Source organism: Mus musculus, chromosome 11 (assembly GCF_000001635.26).
Source record: "Mus musculus strain C57BL/6J chromosome 11, GRCm38.p6 C57BL/6J".
NCBI lineage: Eukaryota > Metazoa > Chordata > Mammalia > Rodentia > Muridae > Mus > Mus musculus.
Genome location: NC_000077.6, coordinates 94,663,749 through 94,678,170, shown reverse-complemented (window position 1 = coordinate 94,678,170; position 14,422 = coordinate 94,663,749). Strand labels below are relative to the sequence as shown.

Sequence of the window (14,422 nt, the reverse complement as noted above, 5' to 3'; positions counted from 1 at the left end):
CTTAAATTGTGCTAGCGAGGCACAAGCCAAGATGTCACTGATGGGGTGGAGCGAAAACAGCATATGCTAAGGTCTGGTGGGTCTCCAAGCGTGATCCCAGAGCAGCAGCAGCAGCGGAACTTGTTGAAAAATTTAATTCTCGGAGGTTCTAAACTCCAGGAGTGAGAACTGGCGCTGTTTTTTAAATCATCTTCCAGGAGATTCTGACGTAAGCTAGAAGTTGAGAGCCACAACACCAGCAGAGGCCTGAGGATGCTTGGGATGAGAGGTTGCAGAGTGGCAAGTCAATTTCGTGAAGAGCCTCAGAAGTCAGTCAAGGGCCTATGCTTTGTCTTCAGGGATGCGGCCTTCAGATTTTAGGCAGGGCAGGTGGTACTCACACGTCTTGAGAGTGCCAGCATTTCCCAGGGGTGGGGGCCAGCTGACTCCCCCTCCCCCCATGCCCTGCGACACCAGAGCGGTCAGGCCGCAGATCCTCCGCACTCCGGGACAATGCTTTTGCGGTCAGGAAATGATTCTTCCACAGGCAGACACTCATAGAGATGTGGAAAAGACCCCAAGCACAAGACTCAAACCTTGGAGACAGAAACGAGCGGACCGCCTACTGCCCCACGCCCAGCCCACGAGAGGGTGGGGCCTCGGGCCCCGCCCTTTGCCCGCCCATCTGGGCGGAGTGAGGAGGGACTCCGGGGCCCCGCGCCTGTGCGCACGCCCGCGGCCGGTTTGCAGGGCCGGACGCGCGCCCCGCGTCCCGGGCAGGAAGATGGTGGCGAGCGCGCGGGTGCAGAAGCTGGTGCGGCGCTACAAGCTGGCGATCGCCACCGCACTGGCCATCCTGCTGCTGCAGGGCCTGGTGGTGTGGAGCTTCAGCGGCCTGGAGGAGGACGAGCCGGGCGAGGTGCTCCGACGGCCGTGCGGGCGGGCAGGCCGGGCGCGGGGGCGCGCGGGGTCCTGGCGGGGCTGCGGGCGGCCCCGGCCAGGCAAGTGGGGCACGGGCCGCGTGCGAGCAAGGCGCAGGCAGCCTGCTGGAGCCCAGCCTCCGGTCCCCAACGCTCCCTTTACTGGAGGGCCTGGCTGGCTGCGTGAGGGAGCGGTGCGTGACTCGGAGGTCGAGGCGGCCGGCGAACTGGGGGGCGCGAAGGGATGAGCGGGACATGGTGGGATGGTCTCCGTCCCGGGGAACGATGAAGGTCAGGCTCGGGGATCTGGGCTGGGAGGAGCGACTGGGCCCCAGCCTGCTCGGAGGTGGGGAGCCTCAGGCCAAACTTTCTGAAGTTGGGAGGGGGCGGTGGTGTACGTGCTGTGGGCGGAAGAGTGGGGGCCAAGGGACCCTGGGCATTCGTGTTGAGCTGCGCCTGAGAAGCAGCGACTGGTGGTGAAGTGGAGCTCAGGGGGTGGAATTATGGCCTGTGACAAAGTGTATACACGGGAATAGAGTGAACAGGAGTCACCCCAAGGGAAAAAAAATACTGAAGTGTTCTCAAGGCGTGGCTTTCTCAGCCAGGGAAGAACCCTGGTGGATCTTCAGGAGGGGATGGGAATGGAAGGTGAACTGTTGAGTTGGCCTCAGGACATCAAAGGAGGAAAGAGGCATCTCTGGCTCTGGGGTAATGGAGGAGCAGCTGTGAGCTCCAGACCCTGACCCCAGGGATCTGCTTTCTCTTCACTGGTGCTTTTAGTTGCAGACTCAGACACACCCTCCTGGTTGTGTGGTTAGGAGGGGTCCAGTGGGGTCTAGGTCCGTTCTGGAAAGGTGGGGAGGGTCAGTCAAATCAAAGCCCTAAACTGTGGACAGAGATTAGGGGTTCTTGCTTCTGCCCCCCGCCCCCTTGTCCCTGTGTCTCCAAGGCTTCGGGACAGAGGCTCTCTTGTCACATCCTTTTGGGCTTTACCTGGTAGGGTGAAGAAGGCATGGAGCCTAGAAGCCTTCCCTTCCTGCACCTGGTCAGTCCCAAAGACCTGGTGTGGAGACTGGGAGAAGAGCTGCTCTTCCAGTTTTGGGGAGAATCAAGATGCTGAGGGGGTGAGGAGAGGAGGAACTTGGGACCGTCAGCGACTCCAGAAGGCGCCGAAGCCCGTCCTGGGGAAGCTGGCTGTGACTTGTGTAGGAAGAGCTTGTTCTTTGGGCAACTGGGACATCTCTGATGGTGTGGGCCGCAGAAGAGCCCTCTGACCCTCATCTATGTGAGGGGTCAGGCTGATGAGGACTCTGGGGAAGGGCATGTCAGAGAGTCTTCTCCTAAGTACATGGCCCATTGTGGCTGGTGGTTTGAGTCAATGAATGGGCTGAGCCCCTGCTGCTCTGCCCACAGCCAGGGGTGGAGAACCAGAGAGAGGTGAGGGAATTTAGAGTCTTTCCCACCCATCTGGCTGAAGAGAGGGAAGAGAATTTGGAATCTTCCTTCACTCAACACACATACAGACACACACACACATACACCACACCTGGCTGAAGCTGAGAAAGGAATCCTAGACCGGAATGGAGATAGGTCCCTAGCGGCCAAAATGTGGCGTTCTGGCAGCCACCCCAACAGATTGGAGTTGTGAAGCAGGATAGTGTAGTGCTTGTGGAGGTTAGCATGCAAATGAGACCGCTCTCTATGAGGCCTTGTCCTGGCTCTGCTATCAAGCTGACCACCTCCTGTCACTCTCCCTTTTGGGGTAGTAGTAGCACTGATTTTGTCAGATGAAACAGTACCTGTGAACACGTGCAGGACTTCTCCATACCCGCTGAGCTGTCAGGACATAACACATTGTCTTGGCCGTGTACCCTGGGACATACATTCATTCAGTCCATCGGGCAGCACACGGCTAAGTTCTCGACTATCAGGCATGGAACTCAGACTGGGAATACAGAAATCAAGAATGGATGAGGTCCTGGCCTGCAGGGCAGACTGTCTACAGGGAGAGACAGACAGAGAAGGGAAGCCTGAATAACAAGGGGGCTGGCTCAGAGCAGGAGGCTGGGAAAGGCTTCCTTCAGGAAGAGGTGGGCAGGAGAGTTTGAGCAGAAGGTTCTCAGGAGAGTGGGCTGAGCTGCGGATCCTCGGGGGAATGGATAGAGGGTGAGGCACTTTCCCCAGCCATGGCTCCATCCTGTATGGCCAAGAGACCACAGTGAGGGACTTGAGTGGGTTTTATTGTAAGTGCAGTGGGAAAGCCCCCCAGTAGGAGCCAATGAGCATTTAAGGAAAGCACTCTGTGGCCTGTGGAGGGGTGAGAGTGGATACCTGGGATGATCACTAACCCCCAAAGAGACACTTGATGGTATTCAAAGCTTTCCCGCATAGCCTTTCACCGCTTGTTTTAAATGCAATCTAAAAAGTCAGAGGTGGGGGTGGTGAGGGGAGGTGTGTTTATGTGTGTGTGTGTGTGTGTGTGTGTGTGTGTGTGGGCGCGCATTTCTTGTGTTCCCTGTCTTCATGGCTCAGTGAGGACTCAAGGATTCTCAGAGTCAGAAAGTGGCAGAGGACTTTATATGCCTCCTTGCCAGGGAGGAGGGGGCCTCTGAGGCTAGAATTTATCCAGCCAGAGGACCACCCTGATCTCAGAGGTGTTGAAGGCAGCCTGTCAAGAGGCACAGCCCGAGGCTCTGGGATCTTCCTGAAAGGGGTTTGTGGGGAGGGGGCTGGCTGCCCATCAGGGCCTTTCTGTTTCCTCATTGCTGCCCTTTGGTCCCTGCCTCCTCTGGGATTGTCCTTCTCAGGGTCAGCCAGCTCCCTGCTGCAGTGCAGGGCACCAACGTGGCTATTTCCTCCTACATCCTGGGCCCCACCACAGAGCCTGGCTCTGTGCCCTCTTGCCCTATACTCCTGACCAGCTTCCAGATGCATGGGTATGGGCTTTGAGTCCTAGAACTTACACCTCTTTGCCATCACTGCCCTCCTCGTCTTGGGAATGTCTTCCTGTGCTTGCTGTGTGACTGGGTCAGATGCCACTGCTCTGTAGGTTGGCCAGCCCAGGGCACCCTCCCCAACATGGGCATGGGCATGAGTCTCCTGACTACTCTCCAGTGTCTTGGATAAGGAAGGATACCCCTACTCTTATTGGGTACCCTCTAAAGACATCAGAGAGCCATCTGGGTGCTGAACAAGGAGCCTGGGTACAATGGAGTAGGATAAGACAGTTGACTGAAGGTGACTCCCAGATTCCTCCCAGGTTCCTACAGAAGAAGGCAAGGGGAGCCTAATGCTGGACCTCACTGGGAGTCTACCATGTTTGACAGCCAGAGTCTTGGCCTAACGTTGACTGTTTCTGTCTCAGTTCCTTGGAATAATGAAAAGGATGGCAGCCTTTGTGAACACCATGGCTACACCAAGACCTTCAAAGTCATTCCTTTGAACATTAGTTAACGGAGTGTTTATTTGTGACACACATTCTTCTGGACTCCAGTAATATTCCTATGAACAAACAAGCCAAACTCCACCCCATTAGTGTTTACACACATGTCAGGAACAGACTGTACATGTACGTGTGTGGGTGTACTTGTGCCTTGGCATGCAGATGGAGGTCAGAGGGTAGTTTGTGGGAGTTATTTCTCTCCTTCCATGGGAACCGCAGAGATCAAACGCTGGCTGTCAGACTTGGCCATAGGTGGATTTACCTGTTGAGCCTTCTTGTTGGCCCAAGAGCATCATATTTCTGTGGGGAAAGTAAGGCAGAGGATGGGGGAGGGCCAGAGTTTTCAGGGCAGGCCTTGTTGAGAAATACCACCTGAGAAAGACTTGAAAAGACCAGGGATGAGCTGTGAGGTATCCTGGTAGGGTACCCGGACTGAAAGCATAGCCAATACAGAACTTGAGCCAGGCACGCTGGATGGAGTGGAAAGACACTGTGTAGGTCATGGGGACACAGTGAGGATGAGGCAGAGGGATCCGTGGGGGGGGTGGAGAAGTGGGGCTAAGAGGAGAGCCCACTGGCCAGGTCTGGTCATGGGGATGTAAGTTCTAAAAGGAGGGGTTAGAGAGATGGCTCAGCAATTAAGAACACCTGGTTGCTCTTCCAGAGGTCCCGAGTTCAATTCCCAGCACCCACAATGGCAGCTCACATCTGTGTGTGTGTGTCTCCAGTCCCAGGCGAATCTGATGTCCGGCCTCGGCTATACATTGTACATATGTGGTGCACAGTCATACATGCAGGCAAACCACCCATGCACATAAAAATAACAATAAACAAGATGTTTAAAAGTTCTGAAAGGAACTCTGGTGGCTGTGCTAAGAGACAGGAAGGGACAAGAGCATAAGCCAGGACGTTGGGGATCCAGGATGAGGGCAGTGGGGAGATAGTGGAACTCTGTATTTCCACACATTTATGATGGCTTAGATGTGGAGTATAAGGGAAAGTTAGGGCTGGGGCTCAGTGGTGGAGCTCTTCACCTCATTTTCAGTGCTGCCTGTCTCCTCTGAAGGAAAAATCAGAATCCCAGTGTATTTGGTTTGAGTCCCAAAATGTTGTCATTTACTGAGACGTGAAGACTGACGGAGTGGTAGGGGAGGGTAGTGGTAGGCGCTTGCAGTTGGGGTTCTGAGGTCTTTAAGGTCCCAAGGGAGATGGCAAGCAGGCTGCTTGTTCCATGCCTGAAGCCTCAAGGGAGCTTTCCAGACCAGCCATGTAAATCTGGGATGTGGATCGCAGAAGGATGGTGTGCGTTAATCGAGAGACTGGATGAGCTTGCCGGGAGGCAAAGGCTGGAGTCTGAGGCAGGGGGCTGATGAGTGGCAGCAGATGGGGGGTGGGGGGACCCAGGTACCTTCTGCAAACCACGCAAGAAGGGTGGCTATAGAGGGGTAGTGCTCGCTCGAGCAAGGTGTGCATCTGTTGGTGTCGGCAGGAAGAACAAGAGCACAGAGCACTAGCACAGAGGCAGGGGACTGACCGAGGATGGTGAAAGGAAGGGGGCAGCCAGGGCGATGGCCTCTCCAGTCTCCCAGTCGATGTCCCATTTGAGGCTCGCTCTCACAGCTGAGGGGCTGTGCGCGGTGAGGGGCTGCTGGTGAGATAGCAGAGCTGGCATGAGCACTCACAGAACACCCCTTGCTGCTGTCCCTTCGCACTCACGGGCATCAACCACATGTCCCTCATGTGCCAGCTGCTGTGCCATCAGATCCTGAGGAGGTGGTCTGACGTGGCTTCTCAGTTCACTGCCTTCTACAGGAACATCCAGAGTCTCAGAGCTCGGGGTACCCTGCTCTGGGGCAAACGAAATGGCTGTCTACCTGGGAACGCGAGCTGATCTTGAAGGATGGGTGGGCTGAGTGAGGAAGAGAAGTAGGGAACACGGAAGAGCATAAGGAGCTGGACAGGCCATTTGGGACAGCAGGCAGCATGGAGGGTTTCTGAGTTCCCTTGAGAGATGCTGTCACACATGCAGAGGGTGGCAGCCTCCAGCTGTGGACCTACAGCTAGACTCCAGGTTTCTAGCCAGGGATCAATTGCTATGGTGATTGCTGCCACAGGCAGTCCTCATGTAGGAGAGCCCATTGAGCTGACCACATCTCAGAGCTGCTTTGGGGGGGCAGGGGTTGGCTATGGAGTGTCTTGCCCCCTCTTTGAGCTTGCCTGTCAGATTTTCTTTCTGCCAGCTCCTGCCTAGGTCCCCTTATTATTCACAAGGTACCTTCAGCAAAGCACCTTGCCTCAGCTTCCTGGGAGACCGATCCAGTATTAGGGTCTCAGGCTTCATTTCTTTTTTTTTCTTTTTTCTTTTCTTTTCTTTTCTTTTCTTTTCTTTTTTTTTTTTTTTCGAGACAGGGTTTCTTTGTGTAGCCCTGGCTGTCCTGGAACTCACTCTGCAGCCCATGCTGGCCTCGAACTTAGAAATTGCCTGCCTCTGCCTCCCAAGTGCTGGGATTAAAGGTGTGCACCACCACTGCCCGGCTCAGGCTTTCTATCCCTCCCTCCTGAGCCACTCCTCTGTTGTAGGCTGAGTTTTCTTACATGAAAGGCAAACAATGCTTTGGATGCAGGTGGAGGTTAATGCTATGCCTTCCCAGCCAGCCCCTTCTAGGAGGCCTGGGTCTCATCGGGTGCTCTCCCCCGGGTCCGCTGCAGGCTCCATCCTCTCTTCTCTTCACGAAAGCACAGCCCTGTATTTAAAATATGCTGAAAGAGAAAGTGGTCTGAGCCCAGAGCAGGGAAAGGAAGTACATACAGGGCCATGTATCTGAAGTCTGGAGGGGCACGTGAGGTGCCATGGGGTGAGATGGATAAGTGTAGGAGCTGGCATGTCACTGTGCAGTTACGGAGTGAGCCGGACGTTGTTAGGTAAAAGTAGAGAGGAGCTTCGAGAGTTCAAGGCAACCTCAGCCAAGATGGAACTTGAGGGAGCGAAAGAGGTAAGTGACTAACCCTGATCTGCTTGTCTTTTACAGAAAGGGAGGCAGAGGAAGCCACGGCCACTAGACCCTGGGGAGGGCTCTAAGGACACAGACAGCTCTGCGGGGCGTAGGGGCAGCGCTGGGAGAAGGCACGGACGCTGGCGGGGCCGCGCTGAGAGCCCAGGTGTGCCCGTGGCCAAGGTGGTGCGGGCAGTAACCAGTCGGCAGAGGGCCAGCCGACGGGTGCCCCCGGCCCCACCTCCGGAGGCACCAGGCCGCCAGAACCTGAGCGGAGCGGCGGCCGGGGAAGCACTGATAGGGGCCCCAGGCTTCCCACAGCATGGAGACACAGGGAGTGTGGAGGGTGCCCCCCAGCCCACGGACAACACCTTCACTCCGAAGTGTGAGATTGTGGGCAAGGACGCACTGTCAGCACTGGCCCGGGCCAGCACCAAGCAGTGTCAACAGGAGATCGCTAATGTAGTGTGCCTGCACCAAGCTGGGAACCTAATGCCCAAGTCTGTGCCCCGGCACTGCCAGCTGGCTGGTAAGGGACTAGGGTACCCTGGCCCTTTCCAGAAATGGACGGGAGGTGATGTGGCCCAGATCTTCATGCTTCTTTCCCAGAAGGCCCTCCTTGTCCGCAGTCGTGCTATATGTACCGATTGGCAGAGGGGGAGCTGGGACTAGGGCTCTGAGTCTAGGCTTCTGTTAGGAGGCAAGCAGGCAGCCTTTTCTTCATCTCACTAATGTCCCTGTCCTTTCCACGCAGGCAAGATGAGCCCTGGCGTCCAATGGGAAGAGATCCGGGCCCAGCAGCCTGTTGGTGGCCCTCCAGTACGCATCGCCTACATGCTGGTGGTTCACGGCCGTGCTATCCGCCAGCTGAAGCGTCTTCTGAAGGCCGTCTACCATGAGCAACACTTCTTTTATATACATGTGGACAAGGTACTGTGAACTGGGAAGACCCAGAGGCTCTGGCTGAACAGAGCAGAGACTCTAAAGGTTGTAGACAGGTAGCCTAGATTGTTGTTGGCTAGATACCAAGAGCAAGGCAGGTTGAGGTCCAGCATGGTCAAGCATAAGGTGGCATGGCTTGTCAGGAGCTGGAGTCCTGCCACTCGCTCTCTCCCTTCTGTCCTCACATGGGGAAGGGGAAGGCAATAACTGTGGTGCCCAGCTCCATCTACAGAGTATCCTTTCTCCCTTAGCGTTCCAACTACCTGTACCGGGAGGTAGTGGAACTGGCCCAGCACTACGAGAATGTGCGGGTGACACCTTGGCGCATGGTCACCATCTGGGGCGGGGCCAGCCTTCTGAGGATGTATCTGAGGAGCATGAAGGACCTTCTGGAAATTCCTGGCTGGACCTGGGACTTCTTCATCAACCTGAGTGCCACTGACTATCCAACGAGGTGTGAGGATGGGCGGGAATGGAGTCCCATCTGCGGTGTCAGGGTTGGTGGGTCCATTCTGCCTGCTAAGTGCCATTCTAAGGTCTCCATAGCCCAGATAGGGTCCCTTGGCCTCAGGCCTGAGTTGGGCTGTGAGGCTGGTAAAAGGTGGTCTGATGACTGGGTATAAGAAATGGGGCGGGAAACGGGGTAATGGGGGTGGGGACGGGGGCGCTGGAGAGATGGTTCAGTGGTTAAGAGCACTGACTGCTCTTCCAGAGGACCTGGGTTCAATTCCTAGCACCCACATATTTCACAACTATCTGTAACTCTACTTCCAGGGAGTCTGACACCCTCACACAGACAGACATGCAGGCCAAATACCAATGCACATACAATAAAAATAAATAAAAACAATAACAACAAAAAAGAAAGATGAGGAAGAGCCAGAGGAGTACTAGGTCAGATAGCAAAGGTGGAGGAAGGATGCCTCTTTGGGCCCCTCAGGTACCGTCCCCCAAGAGCATCAGACCAGGGCCAGGCACGTGGTCAGAGCATTTCTGTAAGAAAGGAAGGTCTAAGAAGTGGAGGTCATTCATGCTAGAGGGCCTCTGCTCTGGGACACCTGCTGGACACATTACCTTCCCTCACCAGGACGAATGAGGAGCTGGTAGCATTCTTATCCAAGAACCGGGACAAGAATTTCCTCAAGTCACATGGGCGAGACAATTCCAGGTGAGAGGTGGGGAACCAGGCCCTGGTATCTCACACAGTGCCTCCCACAGAAGGGTACCCGGTGGCCCCAGCCCTGGGTTGTAAAGCCCTTAAACCAATCATAGGTGAGGGCATGCTGGTTGCCAGGTGGAAAGAAGGCTGGGCTCCATTTTGTGGGACCTTTGGTCACGGCCTTTCTCTATCAGGTTCATTAAGAAGCAAGGCCTGGACCGGCTTTTCCATGAGTGTGATTCCCACATGTGGCGCCTGGGTGAACGGCAGATCCCGGCAGGCATTGTGGTGGATGGTGGCTCTGACTGGTTTGTGCTGACACGCAGCTTTGTGGAATATGTGGTGTATACAGATGACCCCCTCGTGGCCCAGCTTCGCCAGTTCTATACATACACATTGCTTCCGGCTGAGGTAGGCGAGCAGGTAGGCGCAGAGGCCGGGGAGGGCACTGGTTGACGAGCCCATGGTTCACCCTTCGCCCTCTCCTGCCACCTGCAGTCATTCTTCCACACAGTGCTGGAGAACAGCCCGGCCTGTGCGAGCCTGGTGGACAACAACCTGCGGGTCACCAACTGGAACCGCAAGCTGGGCTGCAAATGCCAGTACAAGCACATCGTGGACTGGTGCGGCTGCTCCCCCAACGACTTCAAGCCACAGGACTTCCTGAGGCTTCAGGTGCTCTCTCTTGGCCCCCAAGAAACCCTCACCCAGCTGTTCCCCCGTAAACTTTCAGGGTCAGAGAGGCAGGGTGGGTTTCTGCCTGGAGCAGCCCCTTGGATCTGGGCAGCGGTGGGTGGAAAGGACAAGACCAACCAGTCTGAGAGGAGCAGCCCTTGCTGTGTTCTGGGCTCTGCAGTGCCCTTTAGCTTCTTCACCTCTTCCGCCCCAGCAAGTCTCCAGACCCACCTTCTTTGCCCGGAAGTTCGAGTCGACTGTGAACCAGGAAGTCCTGGAAATTTTGGACTTCCATCTATATGGCAGCTACCCACCCAGCACACCAGCCCTCAAAGCCTACTGGGAGAACATCTACGACGTGGCCGATGGCCCTGGCGGACTCAGCGACGTCCTACTCACAGCCTACACAGCCTTTGCCCGTCTCAGCCTGCGTCATGCTGCCACTGCTGTATCCCCACTGGCCACTGCAGTCTGCAGGTAAGACTACCCGCCTCTCCTGACATATAGTAGGCTCTTAGAGTATGGCGCTCTCATGAGGGGGAGCAAGTCAGAGACAGTCTCTGCCCAGAGTGAGTACCCAGTCTAAGCCAGGAAGAAAAAATTAAGGGGTGGGGGGTGGTAAAGAAGGCTAGAGCCAGCACCATGTGGGGTATGAGGTTTGGGCCCACAGAAATGCCTGGGGCTCCCCAGTGCCCCTTCCTGGGACTCCAAGTGGTAGTGGGTGCGCTGACGGCATCTCCCTTTCTCCCTGCCAAAACCTTCCTAGGTTTGAGCCCAGGGGGTTGCCGTCCAGCGTGCACCTGTATTTCTATGACGACCATTTCCAGGGCTACCTGGTGACGCAGGCGGTGCAGCCCTCAGCCCAGGGGCCAGCAGAGACACTTGAGATGTGGCTGATGCCCCAGAGGTCGCTGAAGCTGTTGGGGCACAGTGACCAGGCCAGCCGGCTCCAGAGTCTGGAGGTGGGACAGGTCCTCCCCCCTTGCTTTCTCCTGACCCCCAGCAAGACGCAGGGAGTGGGAAGAGAGGGACAGACACCAAGGGAGGGGTAAGGACTCCATCAGACCTTTATGGGCTGGGCTCTCTGGGCTCTGCTTTGCCAATAACAGCAACTTTGGCGATGTCGCACACATAGGCCTTTGCTACCCTTGAGGGCACACACTGAGGGGCCCTTTCAGATGATACAGGGAGTAGGGATGGAGCTGTCAGTTCTAATGTAAAGTACAAAGCTTCCTGGGGCTTGGATAGTCCAGCTGAGCTTTGGGTATCCTTCCTAAGGCTCTGGCATTGTGGGGGGTGGTCTGCCTTTATGGGCCCCACCGTTACAGAACAGTTCAGGTGGCAGCCTGGAATAAACCTCAGAGCTGAGAGAGATGTTTCAGTTCTAGACCTACCCCTTCAATTTGAAGATAGGGAAACTGAGGCCCTGAAAGAAGCAGTGACTGACCTGAGGTTACACCATGAGGCGGCATCAGAGCAGATAGAAGGACTTCTCCCAGGCATCTGCCCAGCTGCCTCCCTCCCTACAGGTTGGTACTGAGTGGGACCCCAAAGAACGTCTCTTCCGGAACTTTGGGGGCCTGCTGGGACCACTGGATGAGCCCGTAGCCATGCAGCGCTGGGCCCGGGGCCCCAACCTCACAGCCACTGTGGTCTGGATTGACCCCACCTATGTTGTGGCCACATCGTATGACATCACGGTAGATGCGGATACCGAAGTCACGCAGTACAAGCCTCCACTGAGCCTGCCACTGCGGCCGGGAGCCTGGACTGTCCGCTTGCTTCAGTTCTGGGAACCCCTGGGTGAGACCCGCTTCCTCGTGCTGCCGTTGACGTTCAACCGCAAACTACCTCTCAGGAAAGGTAAGGAAGTGGTGCCCAAATGATGCCCAGGACCTGGCTAGGGCAGGGCTGTCAGGGTGCTGACCCCAGGGGGGAAGGGAAGCCTGGGAGTGAGGCAGACTAGTTTGAAATGTGGCTCTGCCATTATAACTCAGCCTTTGCACTCGTCAGGTCAGGACAGCATAACCGGGACAAAAGTCACTCAAGCTCAAATCAGCAAAACCGGAAAAGGCCTCAGGTCTCACTGGGGACCAGGGACGCTGTACCCTTATAAGGCATCTTGTCTCATATCCTGTTCTGTCTCCACACATACGCTCTCAGTGCAACAGAGCAAACTGGAGCCTCGAGACCCTCAGGTCCCATGTAGCTTGAGATGGCTAGATTCACATGGCCCTCTGGTGATCTGGCTGAGGTTAAGGGGACCAGCTGGCCATGGGCAGACTCCTACAGGGGTTACCTCGCTGGGATAAGCGCTGGCTAAGAGTGGCGATGAGGTGTCCCTTGGATGGCTGTCCCCTTTCCTCATGCATGGTAGGGGAAGAAGATAGGGAAGACCAAGAGGTAAGGATGAGGAGCTGCGCAGATGCAGGGCGGGCGAGCCACTTCCCCATCCGGTGACAGGTGACAGAAACAGCAGGCTAAGCAGTCAGCCCTGCAGGCAGGCCTGGGCTAGACCACAGAGGGCAAAGGTAGAGCATACTCGAAGCCAAGGGACAAAGTTGGCACATTTCTGCAAGGATAGAGTGGAACTGGCCAGCCCAATCTAGAGAAAAGGCTGCCAAGAGATCTGGGAGCTGCCAAGAGGTCAAGGGATGTGGGTGGCACAGCCAGAGGGTACCTTACTTTCTAAAGTACCTTGTTTGTCACGATTCTAAGGTTGGGGGGCTGGGGATTTAGCCTAGGTTCTGACCTCAGCTTTTAAAAAAAACAAAACAAAAAACCCATAAAGTTGGGAATTTCGGAATTACACTTTCTAATTTTGCTTACTTATTTACTGAGTCTCTGTCTTACCATGGAGCCCAGGCTAGCCACCTGGAACTCACTGTATAGCCCATTCTGGCTTTGAACTCTCAGCACTCCTCTTGCCGTTGTCTCCCGTTTGTTAGAGCTACAGCTGTGAGTCACTATGCCAGCCACCACTTGGGCTTTATAACAGCTGGTGATTCTACAGGCACAGAAAATCCCTCGGATTGTAATGTAAGGTTAGGGTGGGAACAACTGTGTTCAGCCCTGACTCCCATGGGACTGCGGGACTACTGGTCCCCATGGGACCGCGGGACCTGCTTAACTGCTTGTTCTGTACCCCCAGATGATGCCAGCTGGCTGCATGCGGGACCACCCCACAACGAATACATGGAGCAGAGTTTCCAGGGCCTAAGTGGCATCCTGAATCTGCCTCAGGCAGAGGCCCTGGAGGAGGCTGCCCGGAGGCACACAGAGCTCACGGGTTCTGCACTTGAGGCCTGGACAGATGGGGAACTGAGCAATTTCTGGTCTGTGGCAGGATTGTGTGCCATAGGACCTTCTGCTTGTCCCTCCCTGGAGCTCTGCAGACTGACCAGCTGGAGCTCTCTGTCTCCTGACCCCAAGTCAGAGCTGGGGCCTGTCAAAGCTGACGGGCGACTCAGGTAGCAGGACCCCAGCCAGCACAACCCGGAGGAGCCGGGGAATTGCACCTTACAGACAACGGAGGGACATCTCTCCCACAGACAAGAACCAGAGGCCCAGGCAGTTTGCCCATTTGAGCCAACAGGAACCTACACTGAGGGCAGGGAAGGTGGGTGCAGTACTCCCTACTGCTAACGGCCCTGCAAGAGACCAGCGGTCCACTGGAGCCATGAGGAGGATCTTCCTCTGCTCCTCGTTAGTTTATACTTTTTTAATAATTAAAATGAGTGGCAGAGGGAGGACGATGTGCAATAGGGCTCAGAGCAGCCCCAGGATATGGGCCATGGCCATGGGGAGCACCACAGAGCATATCGGTTTCTGCTCTGGGGAGGCATGGGCTGCCTCCCTCTCCAGAGCCTCCATCCCCAGCCTGCATCTGAACTGCGCACTGCTGAGGCTCTGAGGCCCGGAGGACAGGTGATCTGTGGGGGCTACTGTGGAGTTGGACTTTAGTGAGCAGGCCTCTCCTCTGGGAGCCAGGGAGCCCTAGAGCAGAGCTGGGGCCGGCTCTCGGGCTTCCCTAGGAAATGCGCGCCATCAGGGCCTGCTGAGATCCATGAAGTTTCCCTACTGGAGGAGGAAGCCCACTGGCGGCACAGGAAGGCTGTCTGTCAGAGCTCTCACAAGAGTCGAGTTGTGCCTGAAGCTCAGTGCGAAGTCTGAAATATGCAACAGAGGAAATATATCTCTATCTCTCCAAGCTCAATGTCCTTGTTTGCTTCCTGCTGCTATGACAAAGACCATGACCAAAGGCACGTGCACGGAAGGGTTTGCTTCGTCTTACAGCCTATAGTCCATCATA

General features: G+C 55.8%; 1 protein-coding gene across 6 annotated transcripts; it reads left to right on the top strand.

Moving 5' to 3' along the window:
• The first annotated feature begins 652 nt into the window (after positions 1 to 652).
• Positions 653 to 14,326, top strand: Xylt2 (xylosyltransferase II). Of its 6 annotated transcripts, XR_003949394.1 has the most exons (12): positions 655 to 898; positions 7,371 to 7,863; positions 8,089 to 8,264; positions 8,528 to 8,730; positions 9,364 to 9,444; positions 9,630 to 9,846; positions 9,934 to 10,110; positions 10,325 to 10,587; positions 10,877 to 11,158; positions 11,493 to 11,639; positions 11,815 to 11,973; positions 13,262 to 14,326. XR_003949394.1 is itself a non-coding variant. In NM_145828.3 (11 exons), exons 1-11 carry the CDS (start codon positions 764 to 766, stop codon positions 13,582 to 13,584), a joined length of 2,598 nt encoding a protein of 865 aa, NP_665827.2. In that variant the 5' UTR covers positions 678 to 763; the 3' UTR covers positions 13,585 to 14,324. The 6 variants fall into 6 exon arrangements, 1 of the variants encoding a protein (NP_665827.2); XR_879601.3 differs by lacking the exon at positions 11,493 to 11,639 and having other exon boundaries at positions 653 to 898; positions 9,950 to 10,110; positions 10,877 to 11,072; positions 11,640 to 11,973; XR_388412.4 differs by lacking the exon at positions 11,493 to 11,639 and having other exon boundaries at positions 11,640 to 11,973.
• The last annotated feature ends 96 nt before the right edge of the window (positions 14,327 to 14,422 follow it).